This window comes from Epinephelus fuscoguttatus, linkage group LG12 (assembly GCF_011397635.1).
Source record: "Epinephelus fuscoguttatus linkage group LG12, E.fuscoguttatus.final_Chr_v1".
NCBI lineage: Eukaryota > Metazoa > Chordata > Actinopteri > Perciformes > Serranidae > Epinephelus > Epinephelus fuscoguttatus.
Genome location: NC_064763.1, coordinates 5,170,795 through 5,189,766, shown reverse-complemented (window position 1 = coordinate 5,189,766; position 18,972 = coordinate 5,170,795). Strand labels below are relative to the sequence as shown.

General features: G+C 38.9%; 1 protein-coding gene across 4 annotated transcripts in view; it reads right to left on the bottom strand.

Annotated features, from left to right (window-relative positions):
- LOC125897946 (protein turtle homolog B-like) overlaps positions 1-18,972 on the bottom strand; it is a 290,905-nt gene that overhangs the window by 33,299 nt on the left and 238,634 nt on the right. For all 4 annotated transcript variants that reach the window (XM_049591468.1, XM_049591470.1, XM_049591469.1 and 1 more), the window contains exons 14-17: positions 18,236-18,462; positions 13,449-13,533; positions 5,815-5,979; positions 4,971-5,016 (exon numbers count right to left, since the gene is read on the bottom strand). In XM_049591468.1, the coding sequence (XP_049447425.1) occupies positions 4,971-5,016; positions 5,815-5,979; positions 13,449-13,533; positions 18,236-18,462 (523 nt within the window). The remainder of the gene's footprint in view (positions 1-4,970; positions 5,017-5,814; positions 5,980-13,448; positions 13,534-18,235; positions 18,463-18,972) is intronic.

The window sequence follows — 18,972 nt, the reverse complement described above, 5'->3', positions numbered from 1 at the left end:
TTTCTCTCATTATATTCTGGCTCTCCTGCCCTGTCTGTGGCACTCAGACCACTGGCTCCTGCTGAAGACAAACATTCTGGATACGTTTTTTTTTTTTTTTTTTAAATAAAAAAAGGTAAGTCACCAAAACAGGAGTAAATGGTGCATCAATTCAATTCAATTTTATTCAATTTATGCATCTGGAGTGTGTCCTCCTGAAAAGACTTCTATGATCATATATACTTTCATTTTGGCCTCATTCCTCTTAATGCCTGGAATACGCTACACAACATTGTGGGATTATTGTAGAGTCATAAAATCGTGCCGTGACTTGGCTGACAGACATGACACACTACACGATGGTCCACACCAATCATCCCTGATCGTCTTTCACGACATGTGTGAAGTCATCGGGTTATTCTTGTCCTATTTTTATTATCATTACTATTATTCCAGTCACTGTGTCTGTTCATGTACCAGCCGAAATGTCACTCTACTAATGTAAAAAAAGTGCCACCAGATGGCAGGAGCTACATTTGAAGTACTGTACGCAAACATACAAGTCACTTAATCCTCCACAACAAGTTCCTGCAAATGTTTCACAATAAAAGCATATTTAGAAAATGAAGAGATTCTCTCAGCCGACGTTATAAGGGGCGTATAATTTGAAAGAGATACAGGAAGTGTTGAGTTTGAAATGCATTAACTTTATCAAGGCAAACGGGAGCGGATAAAAAGTAAAAAATATAAAGATACTGAGGGAATAATAAATAACGGCCCGTTTATAATGTAGTTTGCGTCAAATGAAGCTGGTAGCCTCCGCAGTTGGGGAAAGTAAAAGCCCCCCCACTATTTTTTTAATTTAGTCTTACTTTATGTCCGTCTCCATTATGAAGAAATAACATTGTTTGCTAGATAGATGCTAACGGCAGTACTCAGCAGGATGATAAAGTGCCTCTGCTGTTTCACACCATCATTTTTCACTCTGTGTGGTAACGTCCCTAGAGGAAATATCAAACAGCCTGGGCTGTTGTCCTCATACAGTTGTCTACGGCAGCAGATAGCTCTGTGTTCCTATTGGTCGAAGTGACAGCTGTGACGAGAGCAGTCGTGAACAACAAAAAGACAATCAAACATGCTAGACTTTCTGTTTGAATGTTGTGAGGTGTCCCAGACTACAATGACACACTACACGAGATGAAACGATGGATTGTCGCTTACGACGTTCATTGTTGTTTACGATCCATGCCGACACCGTACGTCGCTGCGTGGGGCTAGAATCAGGCTCATATCGAGTAGTGTGAACCTAGTCTGAGTGGGCGGAAGTTCGCTGCATAGATAAGCCTCTCATTGGGCGGAACGAGCCACCCACTGAAGTCCCGCCCTACCACCTTCGGTTGCAGTTTTCAACACGTCCTTTACTAACTTTTGCGGTGTTTCATCTTGCGGGGATGTAGCCATTTTTCTGCCATGGTTCGTGTCCTGTAGGTGATATTTTTGTGGGCGTGTTACACCAAAACCTGTTTACCCCCGGCAATGTTTTTGCAAGTACACCGCTGCTGTGGCACCGCCCAGAACGACTGTGATTGGTTGAAAGAAATACAAGCAGCCGGGGTGTTTTTTTCTCCAATCTTAAAGTAAGAATCGGCCTAGCCAGACCTTTCTTTTCTTGAGAAAGGTCTGGTGAGCGAGACTAGTGTGAACCAGGCATAAGAGAGCAGATCTTTCTCATGGTGGAGAATTTGACCTGTCAAATACAGGTGTAACATAATGATGGACATTAGATTGCCAGTGCCAGGGCTCCAGTCTGTCCATGCTGATAATGTCATGCATGATTCACAAAGCCTACAGATGTCTACCTCCCTTTGTCCCTCCCTCAAAACTGTCTATTTCTATGATTAGTGTGGGAGATGGATACAGCTCCAATGCATCTGTCCCAAAAAAATTAATTGTCCCAAACTTCACATAGTCGACTGGATTATTGATTAAACCTGCAGCAAAGTTTGATTTGTTTTAAGATGATTTTGCTCCACATTTTTCAAACATAATGAGTTTGTTTACTTTTATATGCATGAACACATACTTAGACACAAATGCATAATTACCTCTGGTGTAACTGATTACTTACACTGACATGCATCTTAAAACCATGGAACACATTTAAATCTGGCCTTTTTCACAGAGAAATTAATATAAATTCCAATTTACCAAGAGCGACCATGAATTTATAGGTTTCATATTAAGACATTTATCATTTAGACATCATTTATTGTTATTTGCCCACCAAAAAAGACTCAAAAAATGGGGCATCCAACAATGTGACTTGCAGATTGCAGATTTTGGGAAGACGAAGAGGAGTCAGATCTTCATTTATTTTGGTATTGTAAGGAAGTTGCACTTTTTTGGATTAGAGTAGGATGAGTGAGTGAGGTACAGTGAGTTTGAGTGAAGGCTGGTCTTAATAACAGAAATTGTGGTGACGGAAGGCCTTTGTTTATTTTTGTTTATTTTTGTCTATCTTTTTTGCTATTTATTTATTTATTATTACTACTATTATTATTATTATTATTATTATTATTTTCCTTCTTGAAATCTAATCTCCTTAAAAACTACAACAGGAAGCCAATTTATCTTTGTTCTCTTTTTGATCATTAAGTCTTTAGGCTGCTGTTTGTCCTGTTGATGGTGGTTTCTGTTTTTTGTGTGTTTTTGTGAAGATGTATGTTTTGTTGTTTTAATGCCTTGGTTTTGTAAACTGTGTGCTATGTGTTGTATATCTTTAGATTTGTTTGTGTCTTGTCCCTGTATTTTGTTGCTGTTGTTGTTTTGTGTTTAATTAATTAAAAAATAATAATAATGAATGAATAAGTTTTGTCTCATTACTTTGCCATGAGAAAGATCCCTGAAATGTAACTTCCTTACTTGTGATCTAGAAGCTCCACTGAATTAACTTTTATTTTACTATTTACTTCACCATATCCCTTTTACATTAGTTTTAACTTAGTCTGATGTTGTGATATCAAAAGATTAAGGAGAATCCCTGCTATCTAAGCCAAGAGTCCACACAGAAATCTTGAACTGTAACTTCAGAAATGTTTAAGAGGTTTTATAATAACTGACAATGTTACCCACAGATCTTTCTCCTACTTATCATGGTTTAACTTAAACAGGTTAGCCTGGGGCAAAAGGAACCACGTCCAGTAGCCTTGGGCTTCATGAGGATCCTAAAGGGCCAGAGCTAATGTATTGCAGCACATCCCACAACAATCATGGTTTTCTTTTTTTCTTTCCATGGGTTGGAATTGAACCCACAGCTGCTGAGGCAAGGACAAGGCCTTTTTACATAAGGGCCTCTACCAGGTGAGCTAGTGGGCACTGCAAATCTGGTTTTCAATCATGACTTTTAGAGGTGATGATTTTGTGATATCACTACTACTGCAGCCTTTACTGTTTCAATGGCTCAGTGGCTCTAAACTCTGTCAGTGGCAGAGTGGACAGTATGTCTGCCATGTGTCATGCAAGACTGGGCTTCAATTTCTCAACAGGGGGAGTTGAGTTTTACTCCTTATACTGTGCTGCACAGTGGCAGTTTGGTTAGAGCACATGTACACACCACCTTGTCACGTCAGTGGTTCAACTCCAGCATTCTGCAGTGCATTTGGGCATCAAAATTTTTCAAGCAATTCTCTTCATATTTCTGCATTTCCAGCAATGCTTTGAAATGTATTTCAGCTGTCGGCATTCACACTGCATTTTCTGCAGGTAATGCATTTTCATTGTAATCTTTGCTCTTTATAATTATTTTGCCTTTGTCATAGAAATTTAATTTTTATGTCAAATCAATCAATCAATCATCAAGGAGATGTATGCTACTACTTTTCATCACTGTAATGTGTTTCAGTGATTTTCTAAAATGGCATGTCTCTGGAAATAATGTTTGACAGCTAAAATCTCAACAACTACAAGTGCTATAGTATTTATATTTTATGGACAGCTGCCCAATCTGTAATTGCTAAACATGTTAAAACATGATGCTAATAGCGCCACCATGTGGTGAGTTATTATGTGTTTTACATTTTGGCTAATAATTACAATCTGTGAGGTGTAGCAAAACAATTATTTGCACAGAGCAGTTGTTGCATTATGCTGATTTGACTGATATAGACCACGCACATTTGCACATACAAAATATTTCCACCATTTTGTATTGTTGGGTAAATACATTTTTTGCTTCTTTTGGCACATTTGAATAACCCCAAACAAAACTCATGACTTCCTTTTAGGGTATCACTTACTGTTTGTAAATGGTTATCACACAAGTAAGCAGCTGCGAAATGGTAAATTGTATTGTACAATTTACAAATTGTAAAATAGAAACATTGCTCTTGGCTCTGAGATCCCCTTCTGGCAGGGTGTAAAACCCTTTAGAGTTTTCTAACTTCCAATGAGCAGCTTTAACCGGAATAAATCAGCAGTTTGGATACAATCATCCTTTGGCAAATACATACATTACTCTGTTTGATCCTTGCAACCACAACACACAACTGTTGCTGTGTACCACATGCAAGGTTGTGATTGTACATTTGTTAGGTCACAAATAGAATCTCCCGCCCCCACTCACACAACTCTATAATGATAATAATGTAAAGTTGTCATTAAGGTATCAACAGGATAAGTTAATACACAAGATCTGTTCATTATGCATTTTGTTATGTCAAGTGAATTTACTTAAATCAATAATGTTATTAATTTATATAAATTGGATTCTGTAGTTTTACTTACCGCATTACAAACATACTGTTTACTCACTTTGTAGAAATAAAGTATCTGCATTACTTTGCTGAATACACTTCTATTTGGATCACAGGAAACAATCAGCTGACCAGTGTGCAAAATAAAACATAACTGGTGTACTGTTTGATGAGTTCATTGAAGAGTTCTGTGCAGTGTAGCAGTGAAACAATGTTGCGTGTCATGTGGGGTTCACTTACGGAGTTTCCATGCTTTTTCTGCAGTGGGTTATGGAAAGAGGTGGGTCTGGAAGATTGGAAAAAGACATAAAAGACCATTACTGCCATTTAATATCAGTTTATGTCTATAGTATGTATGTTTGTATGGTCATTACTGCATTTCCTTTCAGAGCTACCCAAATAAAAGAGTTCATTGTAAGTTATAAAATAGAGACAGTTAGAGGCAGTGTAAATGCATGAAAGGTCAACAGAATGAACTACTTTCACATTCAGTGATTAATGTCATTTTCAAGCAGGCCCCAATTTCCCCGCAGCTCATGCTCATAATGTGGCAAATATTTGTTTGGTGTTCTTGATAAAAAACACTATTTCAAGACAGTTACATAAAGGTTTATAAAATCTTAATTCCCCAAAGATGACTTTAGAGTTGCTGCTGCTGAGCCTGAAGCAGGCTTGGAAATAGAGTGAGAGGATAACAGTCAAATGCAAAAGAAACTATAAAATATAACACCTAACTGTAGACATGGCTGTTTTCTGAAATGTCAGTAAGTCAGTTTCAGCTCACATTCTAATTCAAAGAACAGTTTCCAGTCAAAGCTGAGAGGATATGAGACAGATAAAGAAGTATAAGGTTGAAATCTAAGGACATGAATTTGTTAAGTACAAGTTCAGTAATGTGTAACAAATGTGTCACAGTTTAGTTTTACATAATAAATGTATTAATGAATAATAACCATATATATATATATATATATATTCTGTACAACAGGAAAGATTCTTCTCATCTTATTATCTGTAGTATTTTATAAGCTATTTTAAAAGCAATTGTGGAGATAGCTATCAATGACCTGGTCTACCCCCTCACCTCTTTTCCTCTTAAGCTTCCTCCTGCGCTGCTTGTTGACAAAGCAGGCAGCCATCGTACTGAACAGGACGGCTGCTGCCAGGAAACAGATTGTGGCCACAATGCCAGCCACCACAGGCCGTGCCAGTCCACGTTCCTCCACCAACTCTGGAGGGGGGAAGATGTCTGTGGTGTGAGGAGGGAAGAGTCAGGGAAGTAAAGCTAGCTGAAGTCAGTGTAGTAGCAACATAAAGAGAGTGTATAAAAAAAAGAGTGGCATAACAGTTTGCAGCTGTGTGTCAGCACAGACGGGGCCGACCCAGAGGTGGAGGAGATGACACATTAATGGAGAAGCCTAAAAAAAACAAATGTAAATTTTGCTTTGCTCTCTGGACTTCTGACGTTGGTCTCCCCTACATTAACGCTAATGTCAACCAACATGCTGATGTCACCATTTTCTGGCTCTGAAATACAGGGTGATATTTACAATGGGATTACAACGCACATTTGAGTCCACTCTAAAAGAACACACTGTGCTTTGATTAGGCAGCTATTTAACTACATGAGAAACCAAGTCAGGATGTTCTGATGTTTTTTGGGGGGTATGCATATACGTTCCTTTGCTTTTTGCCACCCTTCCAAACAAAAAAGAGACACCTCATGCAATAACATAAAGGTTCCTGAAGATGAGCCTTTGAAAGGAAAAGTCCTGCCTTACCCAATGAGATTCAAATATGCAAGGGCTGACCTTAACGACTGCATGTGTCTTCAAAATGGGCATTTCTGCAGGGAATATATGCTGTGATGACTTAGCAGAAAGTAAACTTGTTTCCCAAATGATCTGCTTTCAGAACTTACAGTGTAGAAGGCTGCAGAGGGAAATGATGTTTCATACACAACATTACCCTGCTGGAAAGATGAAGCTACATGTGCACTATATTGACTGGTTGCTACCTCTTTAGGATAAACATTGACATTATTGTTTGAGATCCCCCCCCGATCCCCTTTTTTACACTCTGAGACACTCATTAAAAAAAAACAAATGAGGACAAAACAAAACAAAGCTAACAGACAGATATGAGATCACAGAGTTATTAAAAAAGGGCAAATTTGCCTAATTTATAAAAAGATATCACACAATGCATGCAGTGATAATGAAAAATGTGTCTTGTTGGCATAAAAAAAATCATCTTAAAATGACACCCAACAATCCAGAATCTATGAACATGCAAGTATTTTCATATTATTTTTATACTTTTTTTTAAAAGTATATTTACTAAAGTACTCAACCTAAGTATAATTATGAGGTGCTTGTACTTAAGTATTTCCATTTTATGCTGCTTTATATTTCTGCTACACATGGTTTCAGGAGGAAATATTGTACATTTTACAACACTACATGTATGTGTAACTACAGCTATGAGTTACTTTTCAGATTCATATGAATAATTATAATATACTGTAATAGAAACATGCACATTATTCTGAAATAGGCCATTCTGCATATAAAGTACATTTACTTTTGGTAGTTCAATTATATTTTGATGCTAAAAATAATTATTCGTTATTATTATTATTATTAGTAGTAGTAGTAGTAGTAGTAGTAGTAGTAGTAATATTTCTACACTATGGTGTTCTTACTTTTACTTAAACGTCCAGTGTGTAGGATTTAATGGCATCTAGCAGAGAAGTTGCAGAATGGAAACTTCTTCGGTGTGCCAAGCATGAAGAACTATGGTGGGCTAAGCGAAAATGCGCAGATGCAAATGGCCTTCTTTCATGTAGAGTTCTGATGAGGCCCAAATAATCAGGCTCGACCATACATGAACCTGCACAGTTTCTGTCCACGTCCCCAAAAATTATTATACTATATTTTATATATCATAATTAAAAAAAATTAAAACATTGATTACAAGCTAAGGGCTGATGTGTTTCCTTGCACCACCTCTGCTTCTTTTCTTCCTTATTTCAATAGTCTGTTGTCTTGTGCGCAACAGGTTCATCAGAACAGCTTGCGCCCCTTAGTGCGTCTCGTGTGCATGGCAATCCATGGCGATGCGGCACACAGATGATGATCACCACTCTTCACTGCATGTTATGCACATCTCTCCCACTGCTGTGGAGGCAGAACAAACAGTGCCAATCTGTGGGGTTCAAGTCATTGGGCCCTGTCAGGCTCGGGCAGAGAATCAAAGCTCTAACCTCGAGCCAGTGCTTGGTTTGTCCCCTCTGGGCTACAGTAGAAGAACATGGCGGACTCTGTGGGAGAGGACCCACTTAGTATGAAAATATAAACAACTCATTCTAAAGTAACAAAAAACACAATGATTCACATTTTTGGATGATTATACATAATCCAAAACATAGTTTTGAATATTATATACCATTTTTACCAATAGATGCCCCTAAATCCTGCATGGGCATTAAACTAAAGGATCTTCGTACTTTTTCCACCAGTGTACCATTCTCAGTGTACGTGCAATTAAAGTATTCATCAACACATCACAACTGATTACTGGACCACGACTGACTCCCCAAGGAACTGTGATGTCATAAATCCTGCTGATACATCTGAGTGTTACACTAAGATTTTCAGTGAAACTTTCGTCCTTCAGTGTGTGAATGTGAAAACAAACTCTGCACATTCATCATTCTATACAGTGAAGCTCAAACATCAAGTGAAATAACTATGTGCAAAACACAGTTTTGAATGGATGGAGACTTAATGGGAAGACACCATGATCTAGAAAAGTAGCTGTAACCCAAACTCCTCACTCCTGCCTTGAACGTGGTATACACTGCGATTTTGGGCCGTCCCAGATGAGAGATGACCAGCATGAATAAACGAGGTGATATCTTTGGTGGTGGCTCTAATAGGTGGTCTTACATTGCTTAGTTAGAGAGGTTCAAGGATGGCCATTGTCTACTAACCAACCAATAGAAATGCAGCATGAAATGACGCACTGGTGCTAAATCCAAACAAACAGAGGGATAGCAGCTTGCCATGGAGGCAAAACATACTTAAAGAAATGTGTGGGATTTCCAGCAAAAAAGAAAACCTTGTGGAGTTGTGGCAGCAGAATCCTTGCCTGTATGTGTCCTCCAGCTCTTACCATGATGGCATAAAGAAGGACGAAGCATGGAAGGAAATAGTGGCGGAGTTGCAGCTGCCAGGTGAGCAACCTAGCAGCTAGCAAACACACACAGACACACCACAGTATACAGTGCACACAAAACTTATAAACGTTATTTAATAATGTGACCCTCTATGTTGTGCTTCACAGTTGGAAAAGTAATAACCCGTGCAGCATCCTTGCGCACTCAGTATGGGAAGCTATTGCATTGCCTGTGATTCAGTAGGCGCTGTCAGCACACAGTCTGCATAAATTAAACTTGATGTCGTAAGTTTATTAGATCCATGTCGCACAGTGTAGCTTGCACTGATTGCTAAAAACTCGCTGTCTGTAGGAGGCTTTACACAAGAACAAAAACACAGTAGTGTGTGAGCAAACACACAGTGTCACCACCATCTCAGGCATACCACAGTGCTTTTTCTCATAAATATCCTCTAGCTTAACTGTATTCCAAATAACACCAAAGGACAGCAGTAGACAAAATACTTGTCCATTCAGATGAGTCAGAACAGTCTGTAAGAGACATGATATGCTAATGATTTGGTTGTAAGAGCTAGCATCTCAGTCAGAAGAGAAAACCAGGATGTTCACTTGTATCAGGCGTATCTGGAATATCTGCAGATAGACATGGCCTAACATGAAAAACAGACATGAATGCTGTTTCTAAATCATCAGTGGCTATTAACAGATGAAACGTTTGGTTTTGTTTGCAATTTTTAAATGATTCATGCCAAAATTAAATAAAATCTGTCTGAATGAAATGGTTGAAAGACTGAACTTTGTATAAAAAACTGTGGAAACTCTCTGAGGTCCCTCTCAAACATTAAAGGTACAAAATGGTTTAATAGAGCCCCTTTCCTACTACACAAAAAACCTGCTAACGCCTGCTAACATCTGGCTTTTTTATGTAATGGGAAAAGTTACAATCAGCATTCACTCCCAGATCAAATGACTTTGCAGTAGTCATGGGTATTTATCTGTTCTGGCTCCAATCAGCAGTGATGGAAACACAACATCCCGGTGAACACACTTATTTAAGCTCCTTAACCACTGAGATGCAATGATGGGCCACCACAAAATACCATCTGTCTCTGTCCAATCAGCACCCAAGCATCGTTCCAATCGCTCCAATCGTTCCAGTGACTGAATAAGTGAGAGATATATTTCTTTATATATATATATATATATATATAAAGAGGTAACCATTGTAACATTTTCACAGGCCTCCATGCTGCTTTCTACTGTTTACTGACCTGTTTTCCGGCCTGCACGTTATGTTGAACATGACACACAGTAAAAAAACAGATAGGCATACTTGTCTACTGCAGAGCTTCGTACATGGCTCCTGCTACTGGCAATGGGAAAGAGGTCTATAGCCAATTCTTAGCAGATTTATCTGTGTATAAGAAGCTTTGTACATGCACTAGCTTTGGTGGAAAAGGGGTATGAGATTGGTCTCTAAATGCAGCAAGAGCCAAATGAATGACTGCTTATGCTGCTGAAGCACCAACGTACACTGTCATGTACACGTACACTTCTTTCCGTAAGAAAGGGAAATTGTGGTTCCAAAAACAGAGAAGACAAGAAAGAAAGAAAACAAATTTTGTAAAAAATAACTTTTAAAGGTGCATGATAGAGACATGGATCAAGAGACGAAGGATGGGGGGCTCACAAAGACTGCTAATCCAAAGGGCCCAGAATTTGGTGCTAAACCCCTGTCTGTATGTCTGCTAGGGGATCTTTCCCCAGCTGAACTGCATGAGTATGAACAACCCATAGTGGTCATCCCAACAATCACTAAAAAGACTAACTTACCAACGTGGAAAAACAGACACAATCTCTCAACATCCCAGTGGCATCTCCTACTATCAAAGTACATTTCAATAGAAAGACAAATAGCATTAGAAATTGATTCATTTCACAGATGCTGGGCTCCATCCATCAACATCACCCATCCACTCGCCTAACACATACACACACACACACACACACACACACACACGGATATATCTTCATTGCGGTAAAAACCATCCCCTACTGCCAGTGACATCAATGCCCCACCTCCACATACCTCAACTACAGAATACACTATAAAATACTACTGTAGAATATATTTTATTAATAAAATTGTAAAATATTTTATCTTAATATTTTAATATCTTAAGTACTAGTGTTAAACCCTGTAGCATAGTGCATATTCTATTTCTATTCCAAAGCACATTTGCATTTTATTTTACTGCTTTATATTCACATACTTTTTTTTCATACTGTTATTCTTACTTCTTATAATTCACTATTCTTTACATAGGAGCCACTGTAACGAGTCACAATTTCCCCTTGGGAATCAGTTAAGTATTTCTGATTCTGATTCTTATTCTGAAAACACAGCCAATATAATAAAGATGACAATGTGCAGAACCTTTTACTCCTTAACCCTTTCTCTTTACACTCATGGTATTCACCTTATTCCTGAGGGCGCTACTGTAGAAATGATTATGGGTAAAACTTCTGGTGTGATAGCGGCAGTAATTAGTCCTATTGACTGTCTATGATTTGTCACAGTGGTAAATCTTGATGACTAACTGCCAACAGTTTTTTTTTTAAAGTATTTCTCCTTAAATTTAGGAAATATTACTTTGTTTTTAACAGATACTTAACTAATGGTTAATTAGCATTAAAAAAAAAAAGTCCTTACAGAGCTCCAGTACCTGTTGCGCTGTCCATGCCTATAACAACCAGACTAAGCGACATTTGCTGCTTTAACAACAGTGTTACAGTAAACATGCACCCAGAACAAAAAGGGATTGCTTCTGTTACCTATCGTACAGCTTCTAAAAGGAATAGGTAGCCACCTGTACTGCACACTGTTAATGCCAGATTGTCCCATTTAAAAAAATAAAACGCACCATTCCTTACTAAATCAAGTGGATCTTCTCATGCACCCACTACTCTTATGTATACTCTATTTTTTTGCCATGCTTGAAATGACATTAGGCATAATAAAACGGAAAGAGTCTGGAGAGCGGATAAGTATTAGATCAGAATTTACAGAATTTGAAAGTGACATCTAGAATAACAGGTCTGTCACTCAACATCACTACATGATATCCCTGTCCCTGTCTGACTACATTCTCAACCTACATTAGTAGGTTTCCTGTTATAAAATAAACTTAGCAGTATACCTTGAATTACGTGCTTAGTCATTTCCACTCAGGATGTGTTACTGATTTACCATACTTATTTCATATCATATAAAAGGAATGCCTAAAGTTATTCATTATACTACTACTTTATAGTATTGATATTACCAAGATGTGCTGCTAAATTCTGTGTCATGTTTCACTCAGCAGCAGTGTTTATGAGTTGTCAGAAATCATTAATCATAAAAACTACCAATGCTTTCAGATGGCTGTCAGAGATGACAGAGGTAACATCACGCTATTCCATCTTAGGTGTAACAGGTGGTGTGTTTCACAGGTTTTATTTCCCAGTCGCTCTAGAAAAAAAAGGATTAGCGTACTGTTACGCACTGGAAAAAGCACTGGAAGTTGCACCTACACCTGCTGCAAGGTATCATGGGGGCTCGGAATAAAGTGGATAGAGTTACCAACCTTTTGAACTGCCCTCTGTTATTAATGTTGGAGCTGGCCTTCATGCTTGTTAGAGTGGTTTATATGCTGCAACGAAGCATGATACAGCAAAATGCAGAGTGTTGTCCCTTGGTGCTTGAAATAACTACTGATCAGCCACTGTTATCTTTGGGAGGACAGGGTGTACCTACATCATGTTTTGAGCATGATGCCGATTGACAATATGCACAGAAAAGGCAGTCATATTTATACTCGATCAACAGAGAAACAAGCAGGAGGCTTTGATCACCACATTGCACAGCTGTCCACCTTCACCAGTAGAGGGAAGCAGAGTACTTCCAGAGATCCAAGGTTTCCTGAGCAAATCTTCTCTAGAAATGTTACCAACAGCTGCTCAAATGATGTGCACTCAGTGACCTCTGCAGGGGAGTGACATCACATTTTAAGGGGTTTCATTTTAGATTTAAAAAGACTCTCAGTGTTGCAACTAAGAAAAGACAGGCTTTAATGGATCCTTTTTAAGCACAAAGCAGCCCAACACAATCCATGGGAGACAGGCAGAACGATGATGTCATACTTTTCAGGATGGTACAAAAGAGTGTGTATGTAAAGACAGCTTAAATTTAATAGTGCTGAGTGGGCAAAATGTAAAGTTGGAGTTGCTGTGTGTGCAATACATCTACAGCCCCTCCTCAGCTCAGAAATGTTCAGATTGCCTGAGGTTAGAGATGCAGGTTCCTGCCAGAGGTTGTTGGGTTGAATCCCAGCATCGACAAGAAAATCTCCATTTCAAGGCAGTGAGCCAAGCTTCTTCTCTCAGCCTTTGATTCATTTTTACATGCATTATAATGCTTATATTTTGTAAAATTTTGTAATTTTGTAAATCATGACCACAAGTGAAATTACAGTGCAGTGTGATGAAATTGCTCACCTGTGCTGGACACTCCTACTACGTTACTAGGCTCGCTGATCATGTCATCCATGACGGCCATGACACGGAACTCATACCACGCCTCCTACAGTAGGAACAGAGAGATCTACTTTTAGAAGTTAAACTCATGTCTGGTGTCAGAAAGATTCAGTCAGTCAGGCTGTAGGATTCAGTTTGTGTCTCCAAAGAGCAGCCAGCTGAGCCACGTTGACTTTGGAAAATAACAGTGCACCTCAGCCAACAGTTCACATTCAGTGTTTAAAAGCCAAAAGTCCTACATGAATGACACAATGGAACCTAGAAGTCATGAAATGAAAACTGAATTCGGCATGATTCCAATTTTTTATTTAAGGGGCACTCCATTAATTTTACACATAAAGATCAGTTTACAAAACACATAGAACTCACAGCTAATGAAAACAGCTGGCTCTGGAGGAAGCCTTCTAAAAACTGACAAAATCACACTCTTGATGTCATATACCTCTTTTCAACCAACATGTTACAGGTTCCATTCTGGTTCCTGTACCACCTAATTTTGAACCGTTCGGAGCATTTTGACAAAAAGTAAACTGGTTTGGAAACCAAAAAAAGAGAGCAGGTTTTCCTTGACCTGAATTGCGAACCATGATGACATCAGTGGGCGTGTCATATTGTGCAGGTTGAAAAGAGATGATGGAGAAGGCAACAGTGGAGAACTCAAGTGAGAAATAATTGACAATAAGTGTTGTACATGGCAATCCATCGTTTCAACTCATGTAGTGTGTCACAGAAGACGACAACCAACGCCACGTCTGGGACACCTCAAGACGTTTCAACAGAAAGTCTAGCATGTTTGATTTTCTTTTTGTCTTTCAGGACTTGTCCCGTCACAGCTGTCACTTTGACCAGTAGGAACACAGAGTGATCTGCTGCCGTGGACAACTGTATGACAACAACACCACAGCTTTTTAGATATTTCCTGTAGGGATGTTACCATACAGAGTAAAAAGGGAAAAATGCCGGCGTGAAACAGCAGAGGCACTTTATCGACCTGGTTAGTACTGCCATTAGCATCAAGCTAGAATGTTCTTTCCACATAATGGAGAGGGACATAATGTAAGAAAATTAAAAAATAGTGGCGGGGCTTTTACTCACCACAACTGCAGAGGGCACCAGCTTCATTTGAAACAGACTACATTATAAACGGCCCGTTATTTATTATTTCCTCTGTATTTTTCTATTTTTACATTTTATCCGCTCCCGTTTGCCTTGATAGAGTTAATGCATTGCGCTGTCATTTCAAACTCAACACTTCCTGTATCTGTATAAAATTAAAATCCTGTTATAACTTCGGTTGAGAGAATCTCTTCATTTTCTAAATAGGCTTTTATTGTGAAACATTTGCAGGAACTTGTTGTGGAGGATTCAGTGACTTGAATATTTGCCTATGGTACTTTAAATGTAGCTCCTGCCATCTGGTAGCACTTTTTAGGTGACTACAACATTTCAACTGGCACATGAACAGACACAGTGACTGAAATAATAGTAAAAGTAATAAGAGGAGGACAAGAATAACCCTATGACATCACACACATTGTGAAAGACGACCAGGGATGATTGGTGTGGACCATCGTGTAGTCTATCATGTCTGTCGGCCAAGTCACAGCATGATTTTATGACTCCACAATCACCTAATGTGACATAGCGACTGTCAGAACAGACAGAAATGTTGTGTTGTGTGAACCTGGCATTATTCTCCCTGCTTCACTGGTGTGTATTTGTCTACATTTGTGTCTTCCTTACTTTGTTGCTAGAATTCACTAATCGTGTCAGGCTGGGTTTAAAGAGTTGTATTATGGGAAAATATTAGTGTTTTTGGAGATTGTTCCACACTAGTGATATCTCACATCTTCCCCTAAATTTTTATTCATAGAAATTTTAGAAAGACTCTCCAATCTGTAAACACCAAATGAAGAGAAGTTTGGATGACATACATGTAGTTTACTAATATAAAATAATCTCAATTATTTTTTTTATTCAGGCAGCAGAATGATGTAAACCATAATTAATAGAAGCTTAATGTGGTTTGTCAAATTGCTTTCAAGTTGATATGATATAATCATATCACAAGGCTGTGTGGTGATGAGATAACACGTTTAAGGAGGAACAAGTAATACTATTTAAAAAGAAAAAGAGGACAAGAATTTCAGCAGAAACTGAATGGGAGCAAAAGCATTGATTATGTGACTCTCATAATGGATGATTAATGTGTCTTAAGATGGATAAATCATCTATGGCTAAGTCATGATGAAAAGACACATTAAACCTTTTAGAACCTGTTTGATTCTCTTGGTGCTGGCTGTGCTCTCCACAGTGTAGGGTCAGCTACAGAACAGCAGCTGTGGAGCTGGCAGAGATTCAGTGTTTTGCTCAAGGACACTTCAGCAGGGTGCAATACCTACTTTACTGTTCTGTTGGCGTAACACTCAAAAACTTCTACCAAATATGCTGTGGACTGAGTTGTCAGCTCACACGTTTCCTACACTGTCAGCAAAGACTGAGAATCTGAATGTGGAGAAAAGCGTGAAACCAAACATCATACCAGTACTTAGGTGGAGACAGCCAAACAGAGCAAACTGGTCAAATTACCACAACCAATGCAGTAAGAAATGTGCAGCAAAAAAGTTATACAAGCTGGATGCATCGTGTGTGTATTGAGAGAGCTAGAGAGAAGTGTGTGTGTGGGTGTTTGCTGTGCAATGGGAGGAGAGATAAAAGCATCTGCATGGAGCTGACAGTGGTAGTTAGATTAAAGAAAGAAGCTCAAGCATGTCATGGGAGGAGAATTAGCCGATATGAGCAAAGATGTGAAATGAAGAAAAAAAGGTGAAAAAAAGAAGAATTGTGTCAGAACTCATAAATCAGTAAAGATATATTGATTTTCCTTTGCTATAGTGAAACTCACTGCCGTCTAAAGCATATTGTATTCTTGATTCAAAGTCACACAGTGTATTATTTTGTAACTTCATGTTTCGGTTGCTATTCTCTCAGTTTGGGATGCTCAGTACAAGCCACCTGCAGACCTGCAGGAGTAAAAGCATGTGTGTGTTCAGCAGGGTAGACACAACATACAGGAGTAAAAACAAGAAATGCCACAATGTAAAACCCAGAGATGGTCAGGAAGTGAAGCTAGTCAGCGTGAGCACACCTGCATTGTTACTATGACAACCAAGGTGGATATGGCAGCACATTATTACACAGTATGTATGCAGAGTCTGATCTGGATTATTTAGAGCATTAACAGTACAATCTGAAAAACAAACTGATTCTGCCTGCAGTCTGAACACAGCCTCAGTGTTGAGCTTTGTTCAAGTATTAAATTAAGTGTCTTCTGCACTGTGAAACAAAGCAGACCTAATCATCAGTTTTTTTGTTCTTACACCTTCACTAGCAAACAGTGTAAAATCATGGATCATGATAACTTGCACTCATCACTCCTGCTGTGGAGATTTGAGAACCCCAACTGAAATAAAACAACATACAGAGACGCAAACAGTGCAGTTGCCTGAAAGAGGCTACAATGGATATTTTTATAATAACAAGGTATCCAATGGCACATTGCTATCACATTGTCCTTTTCATGAAAGTGGTCACTGATGAACCTACAGAGAATTATCAGCTGAGTTTGCAGCTCCCCCCCATTTAAAGCGACACTTACCTTTCTGGACATTTTACACTGTTCTTTGTTTCGGTTAAAATGATATTAATAAACTGATGGCACACTAAAATGTAAGTGAATTCCATTAGAGATACAAACTCATAATTATACCATTCTCATACGATTCTAAGAAAATTCTGACCAATCATTGCATTCGGCCCCAATGCAATGATTGGCCGAGCATCCTGTCTGTCTTCCCCATTCTGGAAGCAAAGGCTTTGTTTGAAAAACCACTGTCCCAGACCCTGTATTGTTCCGATAACTTTAAGACTTTCATTCGTAGTTTCAGAGAGGGAAGGAGAGAGGCTCTGAGAAGGACCAGAGTGTGGTTAAATTGTCTTTGCTGCTAGCTTGTCATCATTCCTTTCAAAATTGTATTTATTGTCAAAATTTGGCAATATGACCTTCTCATTCTAAAAGCCCAGACTTTCATCTCTTTAAAATCAAACTAGAATTACCACCTTGCTGTTGCAAGCTTCCACAAGCCTTTTAAGTTGCACTTATAGCTTACATCCATGTAAAAACATGATTGCTTCACACACATCTTGCCCCCATCAACACAGAAGATCTGTTACAATCAGCACAGTTTCAAGGTGGACACTCAAGATCAGTGTCACCAATTCAGCATCTGGCCAAATGTCTCCCCTTCTGTTTCTGAGATATGACATTCGATAATGGCCAGAAAAGTGTTTTTGCAGAATGTTATGATGTCACAGTGAAGCTGACCTTTGACCTTTTTAGATAAAAAATTTCACCACTTCATTATTAGTATATCCTATATGCTGATGAAGTGGTGTATGAAATTTGTATGATTTTTTTTTCATAATTAGTGTATGAATTTTGGAGTTCAAAAACATGTTTCGTGAGGTCACAGTGACTTTTGACCCTCAATCACCAATTTCTAATTAGTTCATCTTTAAGTCTTAGTGGACATTTGTGCCACACTTGTGGTGCATAACTTTGACCCTGAAAAAATAGAGGTTTATTTAACCCTCCATTACGTCCCAGACATCTCTTAAGCCTGGACCTGGCAGATGTAGGTCTTGTATAATTGTGTATTTAAAGTCTACAGTCTGTATCCTGTCTTTACCTGAATGAGGTCCCGGGCGAGCAACTCCGTCTCCCCAGCAGGAATGCTGTCGTCCAAACTCTCCCATCGTTCCCCCAGGCGAAACTCCATGACATAATGCTGGATAGGTGCTGTATGATTGGCAGGCGGGATCCAGGTGAGCAGGACTCCCTGCTGCGTGCGATTGGCTGTGAGGCACCGTGGTGGGGTAAGCAGCACCAATGGTTCAGGGGTACTTATAGGAAATACTGAAAGAGCACATCAGGTTTAAGAATGTTTGTGTGTGAGTGACTCACTTATATATTCAGTGAACAGTTTCTCCAGCATGATATGAATGATTCAGGCCCCCTTTACACTTTGACACTGACATGTATCAGAACTAGACTGTGACTAAATGTGATTAAGCTTTTCTACCAAATGCATCTCTGACATAAGCATCTCTGACAAACATTCCCATGACTTCATCTTTAAGTCTTTGCATCTCATTTCATCTTGCCAGCTGATTGTCATCTACAGCTGTCCTGACAGTTAATTTAAGGCCAGTATGATGCGATCCAATCCATCTTCCTGGTCGGATCTGTGTACTAAAGTTTATTCTCATTTGCATAGGCATTAAAATCACTCTGCACTCACACCTCACACACAGTTTTTCTCTGACCACCTGTGTCCTTGCTGTTGCCCTCATTTACTAATTCAAATGGTCATGTCCATTACAAACAAATAACTGTACATGGTATCCAACATATTAGTTACTACTT